This window comes from Apium graveolens, chromosome 1 (genome assembly GCF_009905375.1).
Source record: "Apium graveolens cultivar Ventura chromosome 1, ASM990537v1, whole genome shotgun sequence".
Lineage (NCBI taxonomy): Eukaryota > Viridiplantae > Streptophyta > Magnoliopsida > Apiales > Apiaceae > Apium > Apium graveolens.
Window position 1 is genome coordinate 6,646,300 of NC_133647.1, and position 17,307 is coordinate 6,663,606.

Sequence of the window (17,307 nt, forward strand, 5' to 3'; positions counted from 1 at the left end):
CAATTTATAACTTGCCTCCTTGGTTATGTATGAAACACAAGTATATCATGTTGACATTGCTCATCCCCGGTCCAAAAGAAGCCGAAAATAACATAGATGTATATCTTCACCCACTTATTGAAGATCTGAAGTTATTGTGGGATCAAGGCGAGAGGGTGTATGATGCATACAAGCAAGCAGATTTTACCATGCGTGCCATGATTTTTTGCACCAAAAGTGATTTTCCTGCCTATCGAAACCTTTCAGGGTACACTATTAAAGGAGCTAATGCATGTCCGATTTGTGAAGATTCTACTATTGACATTCGTCTAAAAAATTGCAAAAAAAATGTATACATGGGTCATCGTACATTTCTTCCCCTTGCTCACCCTTATCGTAAGAGGAAAAGGTCTTTTGATGGGACTATCGAGACTCGAGTGGCTCGTTTGCCTCTAACCGGGAAGGAGGTGTTTGAACGAGTTAAAAATATTAATGTTGTACTTGGGAAGCTGTATAAAAAGCCAACCACCAGTAGCATTTGGAAGAAAAGATCTATATTTTAGGATCTTCCATATTGGGAGCACTTGCAAGTTAGACACTGTCTTGATTTTATGCATATCGAAAAAAATGTTTGTGAAAGCATTACCGGAACACTTTTGAATATACCTGGTAAGACAAAGTATGGGGTGAAATCCAGATTAGACCTGCAAGAGATGGGTGTACGAACAGAGTTAGCACCACAACAATCTGGTAAACGTGCATATCTACCTCCGGCGTGTTATACTTTGTCAAGGAAAGAGAAAATTAGCTTCTGTGAGTGTTTATCTGGTGTGAAAGTTCCATCTGGATATTCCTCAAACCCGAAAATTTTTGTCTCAATGAAAGATTTGAAGCTAGTCGGTATAAAGTCACATGATTGTCATGTGTTAATGCAACATCTACTACCGATTGCAATTCGAGGCATATTACCAAAACATGTTAGAGTGGTTATCACGAAATTGTGTTACTTTTTTAATGCTATAAACAGTAAGGTCATTGATCCCATGACATTGGATAAGTTGCAAGCTAATATTATTGTCACACTTTGTGAATTTGAAATGTATTTCCTACACTCATTCTTTGACATTAGGGTCCATTTAGTTATGCATCTTGTGAGTGAGATTAAAATTTGTGGTCCTTTATATTTGCGTCAAATGTATCCTTTTGAGAGATTCTTGTGTATCTTAAAAGCATATGTGAGAAATCGATATCTACCTGAAGCCAGCATATTTGAAGGATATTCGGTTGAAGAGACCATTGAATTTTGCACAGACTATTTAGCATCTACCAATTCAGTTGGAATTCCAAGATCTCGTCACGAAGGAAGACTTCAAGGACAAGGGACATTGGGCGACAAAATGATATCTCCCAGTGTCGAAATGCTTGATAAAGCCCATCTCTTTGTATTGCAACACATGACAGAAGTTAATCCTTACTTACAAGAGCACATAGTCGAGATTCGACAAATACATCCTTCTAAGAGTGGAAAATGGGTTACAAGTGAACACAACCGATCGTTTGGTTAATGGTTTAAAAATTGAGTGATGTCTCAATATTCGGAAAATCATTCCAGCGTTTCCAATACATTGAAATGGTTAGCATATGGCCCTGACATACCCGTGAGATCTTACCAAGCATTTGATGTTAATGGGCATATTATCTACACAAAGTGTCAAGATGACAAGAGCACTGTACAGAATAACGGGGTATCTGTAGAAGCTTCATCAACAGAATTTGAAAGAGGAAATTCTATCACATCGTGAGATATAAAGAAGTCATACTACGGGGTGATCGAAGAAATTTGGGAGCTTGACTACAAAGATTTCAAAGTTGCTCTCTTTAGGTGTAAATGGTTTGATATTCGTCGTGGTGTTCGGGTGGATGAGTCGGGCTTCACTTTGGTAGACTTTGATCGATTTGGTTATGAAGATGATCCGTTCATATTTGCTACACAAGTTAAGCAGGTTTTCTATGTAAGAGATCCCGCTGATCATAGGTGGTCATTTGTTCTTTAAAGTAAGCGGCGTATTGTTGGTATTGATAATGTAGAAGACGAGGAAGAATATAATCAATTTGACGAGAATCCCCCTTTCTCAGTTGGAATACAAACCACACTTAGGGAAGACAATACAGATACAAATTATGCACGTAACGATCATGATGAAGGTCAATGGATTGATGGTCAATTATGAGTTGAAATAACTTTATGTAAAGAAGGTGATGTTTATCTATAGATAGTGACTTTTCTCTTTCGGGTTGGACTCTGTTGGAATCTATAATTCCATTCCTTTGTTTTAGTAAATTTTATCCCATCTCCCTTGCGTTCTTTTTAGATCAACTAAAACACAGATTCTGAAAAGTTAAGGTTTCATTTTTAATGGTCTAGTCTTCCTTATGAATATTTTTGTCTTTTAAATATAAACCAAAACTTGTTCTTTTTATTTGTATCAGGTGTAGCTTCGTGGTTTTTTTATTCTGGTTTAGGTATACATTATAACAGATTCTTGTCCCCTTTATTATGTTTTAGGTGTTTTACATGGATCAAGACCAAGATAATAACGAGCAGAATTCTGAAGGAGTATCCAAGAAAAGGACCAGAGGTCCGACGTTGTGCACAAAACTTAAAAGAAGGATGGTAAATCAGAACTTGGAGTGTAGAATTTCTTTCGACGAATATGGTGACCCAATCGGGGTCATGCTTAAAGATTTCAGGAGTTATATAGGATCAGTGGCCAGAGTACAAGTCGATATTAATATAGAGAGTTGGGATCAAGTTGATCAAGGACTGAAAGATGCCATGTGGGATGATATTAAGGTACAAACATTAATATTTAACTAAAACTACTGGAAATAGCAGGTGTGACCTTCTGATATTACACATGTATGATATATCTGCTGGTTTTTTCGTTGAATGTCTTGAAAAAGATTGAACAACTTCCTATTAAAAAATAAGTGAGAAATAATGGATATAAAGAAAAGGAAGGGTGGGGTTGGGTGGGGGGCTAGGGGGTCTGAAGGCTGACGCCTGAGGATATTATAAAAGAGACTGAAGAGCTTATCTCTTTGCTTTAAACCTTTTTTCGCATGCTTGTGTTTACTGTACAGTAAGCTTATAATCAAGCTTCTTCACTTCTTATTTAATGAGACTTGCTCTTCTTCTTACCTGATTGATTTTTATTGATCTTTCTGTTTGATGCTTTCTAATTTCGTTCTGTAACCTGAGTATAGCCTGCCATTCTGTTGCGTTTTCTCAGCATTCATCATCTTCACATGTTTATTTTTTGTCGGAAACACATTATATTCTTGGCTTGGAAGTTGAAACCCTGCCTAATTGTTGTTTGATTTTTTGTTTGTTTGTTTTTTTGTAATTGGTTACTAGGTAGTACTTTTTCCAGTGAATATAATATATGCTCTGTTTTCGCCTTTATGGTAAAACCTGTAGACTGTGCTTGTAGACTGTTTTCCAGTGAATATAATATTGTTTTAGAATATTGTTCCTTGTGAAACCTGTAGACTGTGCCTAATAGTAAAATTGTTGAAATGAAGTCATAAGAAACAAGATTGTATTAGTTGGTAGATGTTTTGAGTTTTGAAATATAACATATTCACTAGTAGTACATGCACAATGAGCTTTTTTGTATAGTTACTTTCTGCATTTTTTCTAATCTTTTACCAATATACATGTATAGTGACTAATTGTGGATGTTTGTCGCTAAAAACAAATCAATATACATTGCTATATGCTAAATGTACAAGTATGGAATCTGCCAGTAAAGCATTTCTAAGGATAATTGAGCCAAATGATGTTTCCTGGCATGCTTTGATCTCAGGTTATTGTAGAATTGGTGAGTTTGGGGAATGTATTAGAACTTTTACATCTCTAAGAAGGAATAATGCCGTTCTTTTGAATTCATTCATGTATACCAGCATACTGCAATGTTGGTCTGCTGTTGCAGATTTCAGTTTAGGCACCCAAGCACATGTAGATGCAATAAAAAGGGGTTTAATTTCATATTTACATGGAGAAAGTGCTATGGTAACTATGTATGCAAAGTGTGGTAGGTTAGATTACGCTTATCAGGTCTTTGAACCAATAGATGAGCCTGATGTTGTGGCCTGGACTGCTATAATTGCTGGTTGTGCATACCATGGTCATGCTTCCGAAGCTCTTAGATTTTTTAGAAGAATGCAAGCTTGTGGGGTTGGGCCAAATGCTGTTATATTTATAGCAGTTTTGACTGCTTGTAGTCATTCAGGTTTAGTCAGAGAAGCTGAGCAGTATCTAAAAGCTATGAGCAGCGCATATGCCGTAGAGCCCACTGTTGATCACTATGATTGTATGATTGACATTTATGCTCGTGCAGGTTTACTAGACAAGGCATATGAACTGATAAATTATATGCCATTTCAGCCTGATGCAATGAGTTGGAAAATTTTACTGGGTGGCTGCTCTGTTCACCGCAATTTTGAGCTTGGAAAAATTGCAGCGGAGGAGCTTCTTCGACTGGACCCACAAGACATCACTGCTTATGTCCATATGTTTAACTTATATGTTTCATCTGGAAAATGGAATGAAGCAGCAGATGTTAGGAGGAGGATGGCTGGGAGGGACCTACGGAAGGAGGTTGGTTGTAGTTGGATTACCATCAAGGGACAAGTACACCGCTTCATCGTGGGTGATAAATACCATCCTCAAACAGAAGCGATATACTCGAAATTAAATGAACTGAAGTTTCCAACAAAAAATGAACATGTAATACTAAGTGAGGACGATGTAGGCAATGATTTGTTAGAGCGGAAAGAGCAACTTCTTGACCACAGCGAGAGACTTGCAATAGCTTATGGCCTTATCTCAGTTCCAAGTGACACAGCTATTATGATTTTTAAGAATCTAAGGGCTTGTACAGATTGCCATGAATTTGCAAAGCATGTATCAGGCATCACAGGATTTTGATTAATCTCTGGATATTAGGGCAAATGTATACTCTGCTTGATTGCTTCCCGTAGGCAAGAAGGACAAAGTGGTGTGTTGATGACCCAATAACTTCTTTGACCGGTTATGAATCCATTAATTCATCAGCTTTATCGAGTGAGCTTACCGGACGTAGCTATGATTGGATTAGAGCACGTACAAAACCTCGGGAGAGCGGAGGTTATTACTTTCCAAATGACAAGACGAAGGAAGTGTTTGAAAAAATGGTAAATTACTAAACTATTCTTGTGTTAAATTACATATAGTACTGAAGGTTAATGTTGCTTCACTTTCTTATGAATATTATGAACAGAGAGAGTTGCAGAGGCAGGCTTCAGATGGGTCATGGACTCCAGAAGGCCACGATGATTTTTTGTCACGTGCACTTGGTCAGAAAGAGCATGGAGGACGTGTTAGTGGGGTTGGTGGAGGAGCCAAAATTAAAGAGGTATTTGGATCAGGGAAAACTAAACATAGTGGCCTCGTCTCCGTAGATGAGTTGGCCACAATTACACAAGAAATTACTAAGAAAGTTTATAAGGAGTTTGAGGAGAAGATGAATGAAATGATGAATTCAAAGCTTGAAGGTATATTTAATCAATTGAAGCAGATGGGTGTGTTAATTTCAGGTGATCAGTTTGTGAATAATCTTGCTACACCAAAAAATGAAATTATTCGAAGCAGTTGTCAGTCGGTACATGATTCGGTACATGGAGAAGATCATTTCACAAATCTCAAGGTAATAAATAAACCTTTCTATTCGGAATATCTAAACACCAAGGTTAAATGTTAATTCTTAATTTACAAAGAGGATTCTAGCGGTTTGATAGTTTTTATTTGGTATTTTTGCTAATTTATGTATTCCAGACTCCAACACTTTGTTGTCTTTGGGTGATACATCTGGAGGAAAAGAGAGTTATTGCAGCAAGGGGGACTGTTTTTCCATTAAATAGTGGAGGGGTTAATATGATACATAATAGCCCAATTGTGCCTCACAATGTCAAAGTATCATTTGATAATGTTGTAGCTGAATATCAACTAACCCCACTTCCTGTGCCATGTGATGAACATGAGACGGTAGGAAATGCAGCGGGTAGCTTTGTTCAATGGCCGAAGGATCTTGTGACATTAGGGTAAGTATATGTCTTGTGAGGTGAAAGTTTATTCCAAAAATTTTTTTCTCATTTATTTACAGTTTTTCATGTTTGTAATTGTTTTTTACTATAGGAGCCGATATTATTGGAGAAGAACAAGAGTGATACTAGCCTCAAGAAAAATGTGCAGGTGCCAGAAAAAGTTGAAAGCAAAGGTTCAGTGACTCCTATAAAGAAAACCCCACCATTGCTTGATAATGACATACACTCAAGTGTGCATTATCGATCTCTACGTTTCTTGCTTAATAAGAGGCCTCCCACTAAAAAAAGTGAGGTATTTAAGTATGAAGAAAATGGAGAGGATCCAATATACATCACGCTTGAAGACGTTGATCAATTTTTGAAAATAAATTGGTTAAACATATCCGTTTTGGAAATATTTCTAAAGTAAGACCAAGTTTTTCCTTCCTTAATTACTTTAAAATCTATCAACACACATGCTTTTTTGATAAGTACTTTTTGTAGGTATGTTAGCACTTTGTGAAAGGATACATTTGGATTCATGTTGCCATCTAGATTAGCCATAACACATAATCGTGACTATCAACGTCAACGGGAAGCAGCTAATTACATGACAAATGTTTTGGTAGAAAATAAAAAAAAAACCTTTTATCCTAGCACCATACATCCAAGAGTACGAACAAAATAAGTCTCTATCACTAATTTTATTACTAGTGTAATCCAAAATATTTATACATATGTTTGTATCATTGTAGCAACCATTGGATGTTGCTCCTGTTTTGTCTCAAGGAAAGCGCTATATATGTGTTTGATCCATTGAAACAAGAAAGGAAAATACGCTTGGCAACACCTTCCCTGACGTAAGTTAAATATGAATTTTAGTTTTGCATAATTTATTGTTCTAATTTCATAATAAATGTGAATAATGATGTATGCTTAATTCACAGGGCGTATAAATTATACGTACGAGAAGGTGGATTAATGAATAATAGAAAAGAATTTCGCTGGCATCATTCTGAGGTTCAGGTATTACTTGTTTACATGTTTGATCTTTTTTTTTATACATAACTTGAAAAATTATGTTGCTTTACGCGTAGTGTCCTCAACAAGAAGGAGGCACGGAGTGTGGTTTTTTCGTTATGAGGTACATGCACGATATAATCATGCTTTCTCAAAAAAATTCCACCATAAATTGGAAAGTGGTAAGAAAAATAATATTCACATTGTTTTACAAATATTGATCAAATAGAGATTTTTTTTAATACCCTTTCTTTCTTATTTTGGAGGGTCTTGGTTCAAGGAACTATACCAAAAAGGAAATTAAAGAGATACGAGAGCTTTGGGCACAATTTTTTACTTTAGAATGTTTCGAACAAGGTAATTCTTTTAAATTTTTAGATCATCCACTTGTGCTATAAGTACTTGATAGAATCATATAACCATTTTATAATTGGATGTGTTGGGTGATTTTATTTGTTTACAATATGTGTGGAGAAGCATAAAAACATTTCTTACCTTGCTATTATAAACATTTAACTGAAATATAGAATCTTTGTGTTGGTTATAATTTTTGTGATTATGAATTTATTATTTATTGAACATTTCAGAGAAAAATGAGAACGGATGGTCAAGCATTTAAAAGCATCTCATGTTCGTGTCAAAAAAGGGGGACTTGAAGATTTTGAAGTACTTGTTAGGGGAGACACATTATGTGTTATTTTATCAGTAAGGGAGCCATAATAGAAATAGTTGGATAGTATTTGCAATTCAATATATACTTTTCTTCCAAGATTGGTATATTTAAATTTTCTAAATTTATTGTAATATATAATTTCTAAGTTGTACAATTTAATTGTTTGTTGTACTATATTTTTGGGATGCTAGTATTAATTGTATAATGAAACATGTTTATATAAAATATATAAAATATCAATAGAAAACACGAAAAAAAATTATTTTTTCAGTGACAAAAAGTGTCGGCATTCTAGCTAACCGACGCTATTGATGAGAAGCAATAGCGTCGGTTAACAAACAATTGAACCAGCGTAACAGGTGACAAGCAAGTGCATCAGCATTTTACTGAACCGACGCAACAGGTGAGAACCAATAGCGTCGGCATTTGATATACCCGACGCAATTAATCAAACCAAAAGCGTCGGCATTTGATATAACACCGACGCTATAAGTCAACCTATAGCGTCAGTTGATTAACCTATGACATGTGTCGTTTAACCGACGCAATTAATGTTTCTGTGTCGCTCGTTTAACCGACGCTGTAGGTCCATACCTATAGCGTCTCCCACACTTACTTCACCACTTGACCGACGCCTTAGTGTTGTTTTAACCGACGCTAAAAGTCCAGTCTGCACTAGTGATGGTCTCAAACACAATCTGTTGAGTATCAGCTAACTTTGTGATAAAGGCAATTCAGTAACCTTCAACTCAGAAACCTGTGTTGTGACAAACAAGAGGAGCAACAAAGTGGTTTTCACTGGAGTGAGAAAAGGAAATGTGTACTTAGCTGACTTCAACTCATCAAATGCAGAATCTGTTACTTGTCTTCTCAGTAAAGTAAGTAAAGATGAAAGTTGGCTATGATACAAGAAGCTATCCCATCTAAACTTCAAGACAATGAATGAACTTGTAAAGAAAGAACTGGTTATAAGCATTGCTCAAGTGGAGTTTTCTAAGGATGGACTGCGTGATGCTTGCCAAAAGGGAAAGCAAATTAAAGCATAATTTAAAGAAGCTTGATTCAACAATTGAAGGACCTTTACAACTACTACACATGGATTTGTTTGGACCATTCAATGTATTTTCCATCTCAAGGAAAAGATTTTACCTAGTAATTGTTGATGATTTCTCAAAGTTCTATTGGACATATTTCCTTAAGTCCAAAGATGAGGCTAGTGAAATCATCATCAATCACATAAGGCAAGTCAACAATCATCCCGATTTTAAGGTTAGAAGAATCAGGAGTGACAATGGAACTGAGTTCAAGAATTCTGTCATGAGAGTATTTTGTGAAGAAAATGGGATTTTGCATGAGTTTTCAGCAGCAAGAACTCCACAACAAAATGGAGTAGTAGAAAGAAAGAACATATCACTTATTGAAGCTGCAAGGACAATGCTTGAAGAGTCTAAGTTATCAATATATTTCTGGGCTGAAGCTGTAAATACTGCATGCTACACTCATAATATTTCTCTGGTTAATCAAGCAAAATGCATGACTCCCTATCAATTGTTCAAGAACAAGAAGCCAACTCTAAATTTTCTTCATGTCTTTTGCTACAAATGATATATTTTGAGAAATCAAACTGATCAGAATGAGAAGTTTGATGCTAAAGCAGATAAAGTAATTGTTGTTGGATATGCTGTTGGTAAAGCATATAGAGTCTACAATCTAAGAACCAACATTGTTGTGGAATCAATACATGTTGTGTTTGATGATAAAAAGATTGAAGGAGTGCAAGATGGAGATTACCATGAGAGCCTCAAATTTGACAATGTGGAGATGGTTAGTGATGACAGTGATGATGAAAGTGATCAAGAAACAGTATCAAAGGATAATACATAAAAATCCACTACCAATGAAGCACAAAATTCAACATCTGTCGAGTTGCAAAATGCTTCATCCGTCGGGAGATAATCTGCTTTATCCGTTGGGAGACAATCAGCTTCATCCGTCGGTACTCAAAATTCACCATCCGTCGAGTGTTCAAAAGAAGCTGAAAGTAAGAATAGATCACTTACAGAAAATTCCCCTTTCTCAAATCAAAAATCCATTAACTTAGGGGGAGTTTCTAATAATCAAAACTCAATCACACATCAAGACAACAATGAGGCCTCTTCATCTAGAGCTAATCCACCACAACAAAGAAAATGGACAAAGGATCATCCATTTGAGCTCATCATTGGTGATGTATCTTCTAGAGTTCAAACAAGAAGAGCAACTCAGGAAAAATGTCAATACAACAGCATCCTCTCTAAGGAAGAACCAAAGAAGGTAGAAGAAGCTTTGTTGGATCCTGTATGGATTTTATCTATGCAGGAGGAGCTAAACCAATTTGAAAGGAAAAATATATGGAAGCTGGTGCCCAAGCCTAAATGAAAGAATCCAATAGATACCAAATGGGTATTCAGAAACAAGATGGATGAAAATGGCTTAATAGTCAGGAACAAATCTAGATTGGTTGCTAAGGGGTATTGCCAATAAGAGGGAATAGATTTGGATGAAACTTTTGTTCATGTTGCAAGACTTGAAGCCATCAGAATTTTTTTAGCCTAAGCAGCCCATGCCAATTTCAAAGTCTATCAAATGGATGTCAAGAGTGCATTTCTAAATGGAGATTTGGAGGAGGAAGTCTATGTCAGTCAGCCTCATGGTTTTGAAGATCCAAATTTTCCAGAATATGTCTACTATCTTTTGAAATCACTTTATGGACTGAAGAAAGCACCTAGAGCCTGGTATGACACTTTGTCAAAGTTTATTTTAGAGAATCACTTCACTAGAGGTTAAGCAAATTAGTGATGGAATATTCATTAGTCAAACTAAATATATTTATGATCTTTTAAAGAAGTTTGATCTAATGGATTGCATATCTGCAAAAACTCCAATGGCCACTGCAACTAAGTTTAAATTAAACATTACTGAAAAGTTTGTGGATATTTCAAGTTATAGGGGTATGGTTGGCTCACTTCTATACTTAACAGCTAGTAGGCCAGATATAATATTTGTTACATGTCTTTATGCTAGATTTGAGGCTGATCCTAGAGAATCTCATTTAGTAGCTATTAAGAGAATTTTCAGATATCTCAAGGGAACACCAAAACTTGGCATTTGGTACCCTAGAGATTCTGGTTTTGATCTAACTGGTTATTCAGATGCAGATTATGCAGGTTGTAGAATTGATAGAAAAAGTACAACAGGAACCTGTCAATTTCTAGGAAACAAGCTTGTGTCCTTGTTCAGTAAAATACAAAATTCAGTTTCTACTTCTACAACTGAAGCTGAATATATTGCTGCTGGCAGTTGCTGTGCACAGATTTTGTGGATGAAAAACCAATTGCTAGACTATGGTCTGCAAGTGGAAAAGATTCCCATTTTCTGTGATAACACAAGTACTATTTCCATCACTGAAAATCCAGTACAACATTCAAGAACAAAGCACATAGACATCAAGTACCACTTCATAAGGGAACATGTAATGAATAATACTGTGGAACTACATTTTGTTCCAAGTGAAAAACAGCTTGCAGATATATTTACCAAGCCACCGGATGAATCCACCTTTTCAACGTTGGTAAGTGAGTTAGGTATGTTAAATTACTCTTGAATTTTTACAGATAATTTGCAAGTTGTAATGCAACCATAAATTTAATTGATTTTTCAGTCTTAGATGTAATTTTGGCTAAGTCAAAATTTACTTCTCGACAGATGATCATTATCCATCGAATTTGATCATCCGTCGGTGTACAATTTGTTAATAAAATCAATTATGTTTCTGGAATATTTTTATGACTCGATGGATAACTGATTTATCCTCATCCATTGAATTATCTCATTCTTAGCCGTTGATTCTCTGAACATTATCCATTGAGTATACTTACAGTTTGTAAGCATAACACGACGGATAATTGATGGAATTTTTACAGTTTATTTTTAAAATGGCTATTTTGGGCAATTCTTATTGGTTAATTTATTTTACTTTATTATTTTTGATAGTTATTTCTAAGATAGTATAAAAGCATAATTCATTTTCATTGCTTTTCTTTTATCATTCTCAAATCATCTGCTCTAATTTCTTTCTTTCTCAAAAGCAATTATCATCTCTCTCTGCAATTTTCACTCTCTGACAATGGCACCTGTCGTCAAGATCATGTCTCAAACTGGATTTATCTACGAGAAGAACAATTTCACTGTTCTTTTGAACAAGGGGATTCAACAGTCAGGTGACTACCACAAAATGATGGATTTTGTGAAGAACTGCAAACTCAACTATGCCATGCTGGAATCACCCACCATCTACTGTGAGGTTGTTGATGAAATGTGGACGATTGCATCATGCAACTCAACTGATAAGACTATCACATTCACTACTACAGGTAAGGAATTCTGTGTTAATAGTGATATTGTTAAAGCATGTTTCAAAATTCCTGATAATACTGTAACTTCACCACACACAGACACTGACATTGTTAATATGCTTAACTCCATGGGCTATGCACTCTCCACTTCAAAATTAAGTGAAATTAGGAGGCTGAGTCTTAGAAAGGAATGGGGTTTTCTGTGTGATGTAGTTACTAAGGTATTTTCTGGTAAAATCAGTAATTTTGATTCAGTTAATATCTCTATGCTTAACATGCTTTACATGCTAGTGACTGATAAATTTTTTAAATTTAGTGATCTTGTCTTAATTGAGTTGGGGTTTAAGTTAGGGGAGTTAAATAAGAGAGGTAAAAATGTTTACTATGCTAGATTTTTAATGATGATTGCTAAACACCTATCTGAGAATATTGTGCTTGAGAACCCAACCAACAAATTAAATTGCTGGGTTCAAGAAAGAAGAATCATTGCAGATTTGAACAGGGCAAGCCATCACAAAGATGTGCCACTCTTCTATTTTCCTGTTATGGAGGCACCTCAGGTAAGTGAGGTAATTTCAACTGTCTCTACTCTTCCAACCTCACAAACTTCTTTACATTCTAGTGTAGTTATGGCAACTATGTCATTGACCCAACAGTTGCCTACCCAAGCTACCAAACCTAAAATTTCAAAAAAAAGACAAAGAAAGCCCCCTCTGGTGTCTCTCAAAAGATGCCAGTTGTAAAATCCACCAAACTAAAAGAGGGGAGTGTGAAGGTGGGTAAGAAAGGTGAGGGACAGGGTGAACATCAAAGAAATCCTAAGGATAAGGATGGAGAGGTGAGTATTTCCCAGCCTAGCCACACTGCAGTTTCTCAACAAACTACAGTGCTTAATAAGGATATAAGTTCATTACTAGTTGCATCCTCCCAAAAGGATTTGACTATTGAACAAAGCTCTCAGCCAAGAGCACAATCCAAAAGGGTAAGGGACACAAGCTCACCCGAAGCTTATATCAAGCTGTTATAGATTCCATTTCCCTGGATGCTGAGACATTTACTCACCCTGTGCCAGCTTATCAGACTCTAGCTGTACAGGGCAATGAGGAGGCTGAAAGATTGCTAAACTTGGTGCATACAACACAATCTTTACAAAGAGAAAATGATGCAATCACTGATATGCCTTCCAACATTGGAAGTGATTTGGAACTGGATGAGACTTCCTTTGAAGATGCTGGTGGTGATGATGAGGAAGATAGCATGGACATGGGGGGGATGCAGATATTCCTGCCTGGATGTTCACAAAAGAATGCTCCTACTCATACCTGCAATCAACACTTTTCAAGCTGATTCATGACACCCAAGCAGCCATTCAGGCATCTTCCAATGCTAGCATAAATCAACTACTCAAAGCACATCTTGAAGCACTTCGGCTGCATAAGATTCAAACCCTCCAACACAGTCAGAGTATGGATGCCATCAAACAGGAAATTTCTGAAGTCAAGAAGGATGTTATGGAAAGGATGGATGCTAGACTTCCGTCAACCACCATGACTGAAATTGCTCACAAACTAAGGAAGGAGGCTGATCTAAATAGGAAAGTTGAGGCCATGGACTCATGACTATTTGCTGTAGAGAAGTCAATTGCAAAGATACTAAACAATCAAGAAGCTCAGACTGCATTTCTCCAACAACCGGTGGCAGCTCAACTCCCTCCCACACAACTTGATGATAACAAAAAGGGGGAGAAAGGATCAAGTGAGGGGGAGCAACAGCTTAACATTCAAGTCAATAAAGTAATTGTGCCTACAATTACTTTCACCAAGCCACCAACAACAAACAAGATTGATCTAATAAATGAAGCAGCAGCCACATTGAGAGCATCTGAAAAGAAGCAGTTTAGCCCAATCAACTGGGAGAAAATTGATGAGGACATTCAAAAGAATTTTGGGCTAACAAATGAGCCTGAAAAATAGCCATTCATCACTCTCAAGTCAGGAAAATTTCTGTGAATGATATGACCATGAACTATTTGGAGAGAGGCCAAACATCCTACATCAAATCTCCAAAGGCAGATATAATCATGAAGCCAAAGGTTAACTACCAAAAATCTTCACTAAAGAATCCTTTGGACACAGTGTATAAGACACCAAAGCCTGATGAGAAGAAACTATTGTCAGGATTTATTGCATTCTACAAGGATCCAGCTGATTCAGTATTGAAGAGGAGAATTGCCAAAGATTTCAGAAATGGTAAGGAAATTTGTGTGGTGGCTGGACACCCTCAATTTGTCGAAGCAAAAAAGGAAGAAAAGACAAGATTAAAGCAAGAAACGAAGCAAGCTGCTCTAGATGCTAAAAGGCTCAAACAAAAGAAGGAGCAAGCTGCTACCTTGGCCAAGCTGCAAGCTATGAAACCTACACAATATGTTCCTGAACAACCATCTGAAACCACTGAATTTAAGGAACTGAAGATGCAAGAAGAATCACAACGGAAAAAAAGTTTTAGATACAAACTTCATGCAAAGAGGAAAGTGAACTTTGATGAAAATGATTTGGAAGATCAGTTTCCTAAAAAGTCTACATCTGCAACAACTCAAACATCCATGCTCTCTGTGGCACATGAAGAATTCAAGATAGATCAATCCAAGAATTTTTATGGTGAACCTATTATCCCTAAGGATGAACCAATAGACTGGGAAAGTCTGCCAATTCCTGACTTCAATTTGCTAATCCCTAACAAGCCAAAGAGAACAAAGTCAAGAGCAGTCAAGAAAGTAAAGCCCTCAACTCTCAGATTCAAGTCCCTAACCAAAGCTCAACCCAAAGTCAACAAGGGGATATTATGTACATCTGTGACATCAAGGACTTCTCTGATCTAAACCTCTATCTAGATGAATTGGAAGAAGTTAGAGGGATTGATGCCTACAGGAATCTACGTGAAAGGTTAGTTTTCAAGTACAAGGGAGGAAAAGAGATACAATGGCCACTTCACAGGATCCTTCAAGAAAGCCAATCTTTGATGATAAAGGTTTATTCATCCTTCAAGAAGAAGTTTGGATTTAATGTGACAGCTAGAAGACTTGTTATAAAGAAGATTGAAGAACTGAGGAGTATTAGAGCCAAAGATGCACTCCCAAAGACTCTAACTATTACTTACATAGCGAATAAAGTGCATCTAAGACCCTACTGGATGATGGAATTCATGGATGATAAAGGAGTTAGAAGATTTTTCAGCTTAGAAGACCAATTGAGCATCTCTAGCAATGAGACTCTTTTGGAAATGCAAGAAATGCAAAATCTCTCAGAATCTGATGAACTGGAATTCTACAGACAGCTCCAAAATCAGATAGAAGAAAATAATAAAAAGCTTGGAAAGAGATCCAGATCTTCAAGGAAATAGATTAATTTGCTCAGGCTAGAGAAGCACCTTGAAAATGATTGTAACGACCGAGGAATTACGCTTGTATTATATTATAATAATAATAAATTATGTGTATTATTATGTGATTAAATGTGTTAAGTCGTTGAACCCTAACTGTTATGTGTTATGTGTTGGTTGTTTTGATCCAAACGTGTTTTGGATATTTATTGAGCGTTCTATCGTCAGTTATATATATTATATCAAAACCTGTACAGCTCAAAACTATGTTTTAAAAGCCCGTATTTCAAACAAAATCATTGGCCCTATTTTGCCAAAAATGCCCTATACCGTATCGCTATTCTGAACCCCTAGACGTTTTACAAATTGACCTTTTTCGCGAAAAACGACTTTTCCGGACCCCTTCGGGTACCAAAAACCCCACAAAAATCACATTCTTATTTTTATATGATTATGAAATTATCATATATCATTTTTCTTTGTATTTTTGTATTTTTCATAATTTTTGGGAATTTTTAGTATTTATTTTGTATTTATTGGATATTTAAAAATTCATTATTAATACCCAAAAATTATAAAAATTGGGGCCAAATATTTTTATTAGGAGTGTAATTAGACCCTTAATTTTACTTAGGGGTATTATTTTCATAAATATAAATACCTGAATTACTATTAATTAAATCAGTTAATTATAATTAAAAATCAGAAAATAAAAAAAAAAATCAGAAAAGGGAATTAGGGTTAGGGTTTGTGAAGAACAGAGCAGGAGGATCAAAGGCAATTTTGATCGTGATTCCGGCATCCAAATCGAACGTGTGAGTACTCGTTTTGAAGCTTGTGATCTGTACTTTCTGTTCATGTACTTATTTTCATTGATTATTGAGTTGATTTTTGATTGGTATTTTCGGGTTTTAATTTTGAATTCGGGTTTGAATTTCTAGTTGTTGTTTGATGTTATGGTTGTTAGAGACGTTTAGATCGTCGATTTTGGAGTCGAACGACACCGGTTTCGTCGATTTTGGTTGAGGTTTTAGCATCGTCGGAAAAGCGGCGACGCCGCTGTTGTTCTTCGTTTTCCGGTGACGACGTCGACGACTGGAGAAGAAGGAAGAAAGGAGAAGGTGTCTGTGTTGCGGTGCACCAGAAACGGGGAAGAAACAAGTTTGAATCACACAATTTGGTCATGTTTTTGTCTCGCCGGATTTTCGCCGGGAAACGTCGCCGGCCTCGGATTCTGGGTTGCTGGGGTGTGTTCTTCGCGACCCGGGTTCGACCCGGTTTGCAACCCGGTTTCGACCCGGGTTTGATCCTAAAAACCCTAATCCGGAAACCTGTGTTATGTTTCTGATATATTAATTATTTATTATATTTTCTAAAATCAGAAAATCAGTTTTAAAAATTCTGATAATTAATTAAAAATTAGTTTTATATTCTGAAAAATAGTATTATTAATTTCTAAATTATTTTATTAATTTATAAATTCGAATTTAATTATTTAATTAATTATTTAATTATTTATCTAATTATTTATTAGTTATCTAATTAATTAATAATTAGGTAATTAATTAATAATTAGGTAATTAATTAATAAATAAGGATTAAACTGATTAATAATTCGATAATTAGTTATTATTACGAGTAATAATTCGATAATGGGAATTATTATTCGAGCGATAGTTATTCGAATAATATTGTAGTGATTATTCGTATCATATAATTAAATACCGATAATTAATT

At 35.9% G+C, this 17,307-nt stretch overlaps 2 protein-coding genes across 2 annotated transcripts; both read left to right on the forward strand.

Annotated features, from left to right (window-relative positions):
• Window positions 1–3,775: 3,775 nt before the first annotated feature.
• On the forward strand, window positions 3,776–4,972 carry LOC141677892 (pentatricopeptide repeat-containing protein At5g13270, chloroplastic-like). Its single transcript, XM_074484393.1, has one exon. It carries the CDS (start codon window positions 3,776–3,778, stop codon window positions 4,970–4,972), a length of 1,197 nt encoding a protein of 398 aa, XP_074340494.1.
• Window positions 4,973–6,474: 1,502 nt separating this feature from the next.
• LOC141719060 (uncharacterized) lies at window positions 6,475–7,946 on the forward strand. The gene is made up of 6 exons (XM_074521445.1): window positions 6,475–6,531; window positions 6,861–6,965; window positions 7,053–7,131; window positions 7,203–7,307; window positions 7,392–7,482; window positions 7,713–7,946. Exons 2-6 carry the CDS (start codon window positions 6,871–6,873, stop codon window positions 7,742–7,744), a joined length of 402 nt encoding a protein of 133 aa, XP_074377546.1. The 5' UTR covers window positions 6,475–6,531; window positions 6,861–6,870; the 3' UTR covers window positions 7,745–7,946.
• Window positions 7,947–17,307: the final 9,361 nt, after the last annotated feature.

Bases quoted from the DNA above. Each gene is read 5' to 3' on its own strand.
- LOC141677892 (XM_074484393.1), top strand. From the start codon at position 3,776: ATGGAATCTGCCAGTAAAGCATTTCTAAGGATAATTGAGCCAAATGAT.
- LOC141719060 (XM_074521445.1), top strand. From the start codon at position 6,871: ATGTTGCTCCTGTTTTGTCTCAAGGAAAGCGCTATATATGTGTTTGAT. The intron at 7,132-7,202 runs GTATTACTTGTT...CTTTACGCGTAG, and splicing joins GGCATCATTCTGAGGTTCAG to TGTCCTCAACAAGAAGGAGG. The intron at 7,308-7,391 runs GTAAGAAAAATA...CTTATTTTGGAG, and splicing joins CCACCATAAATTGGAAAGTG to GGTCTTGGTTCAAGGAACTA.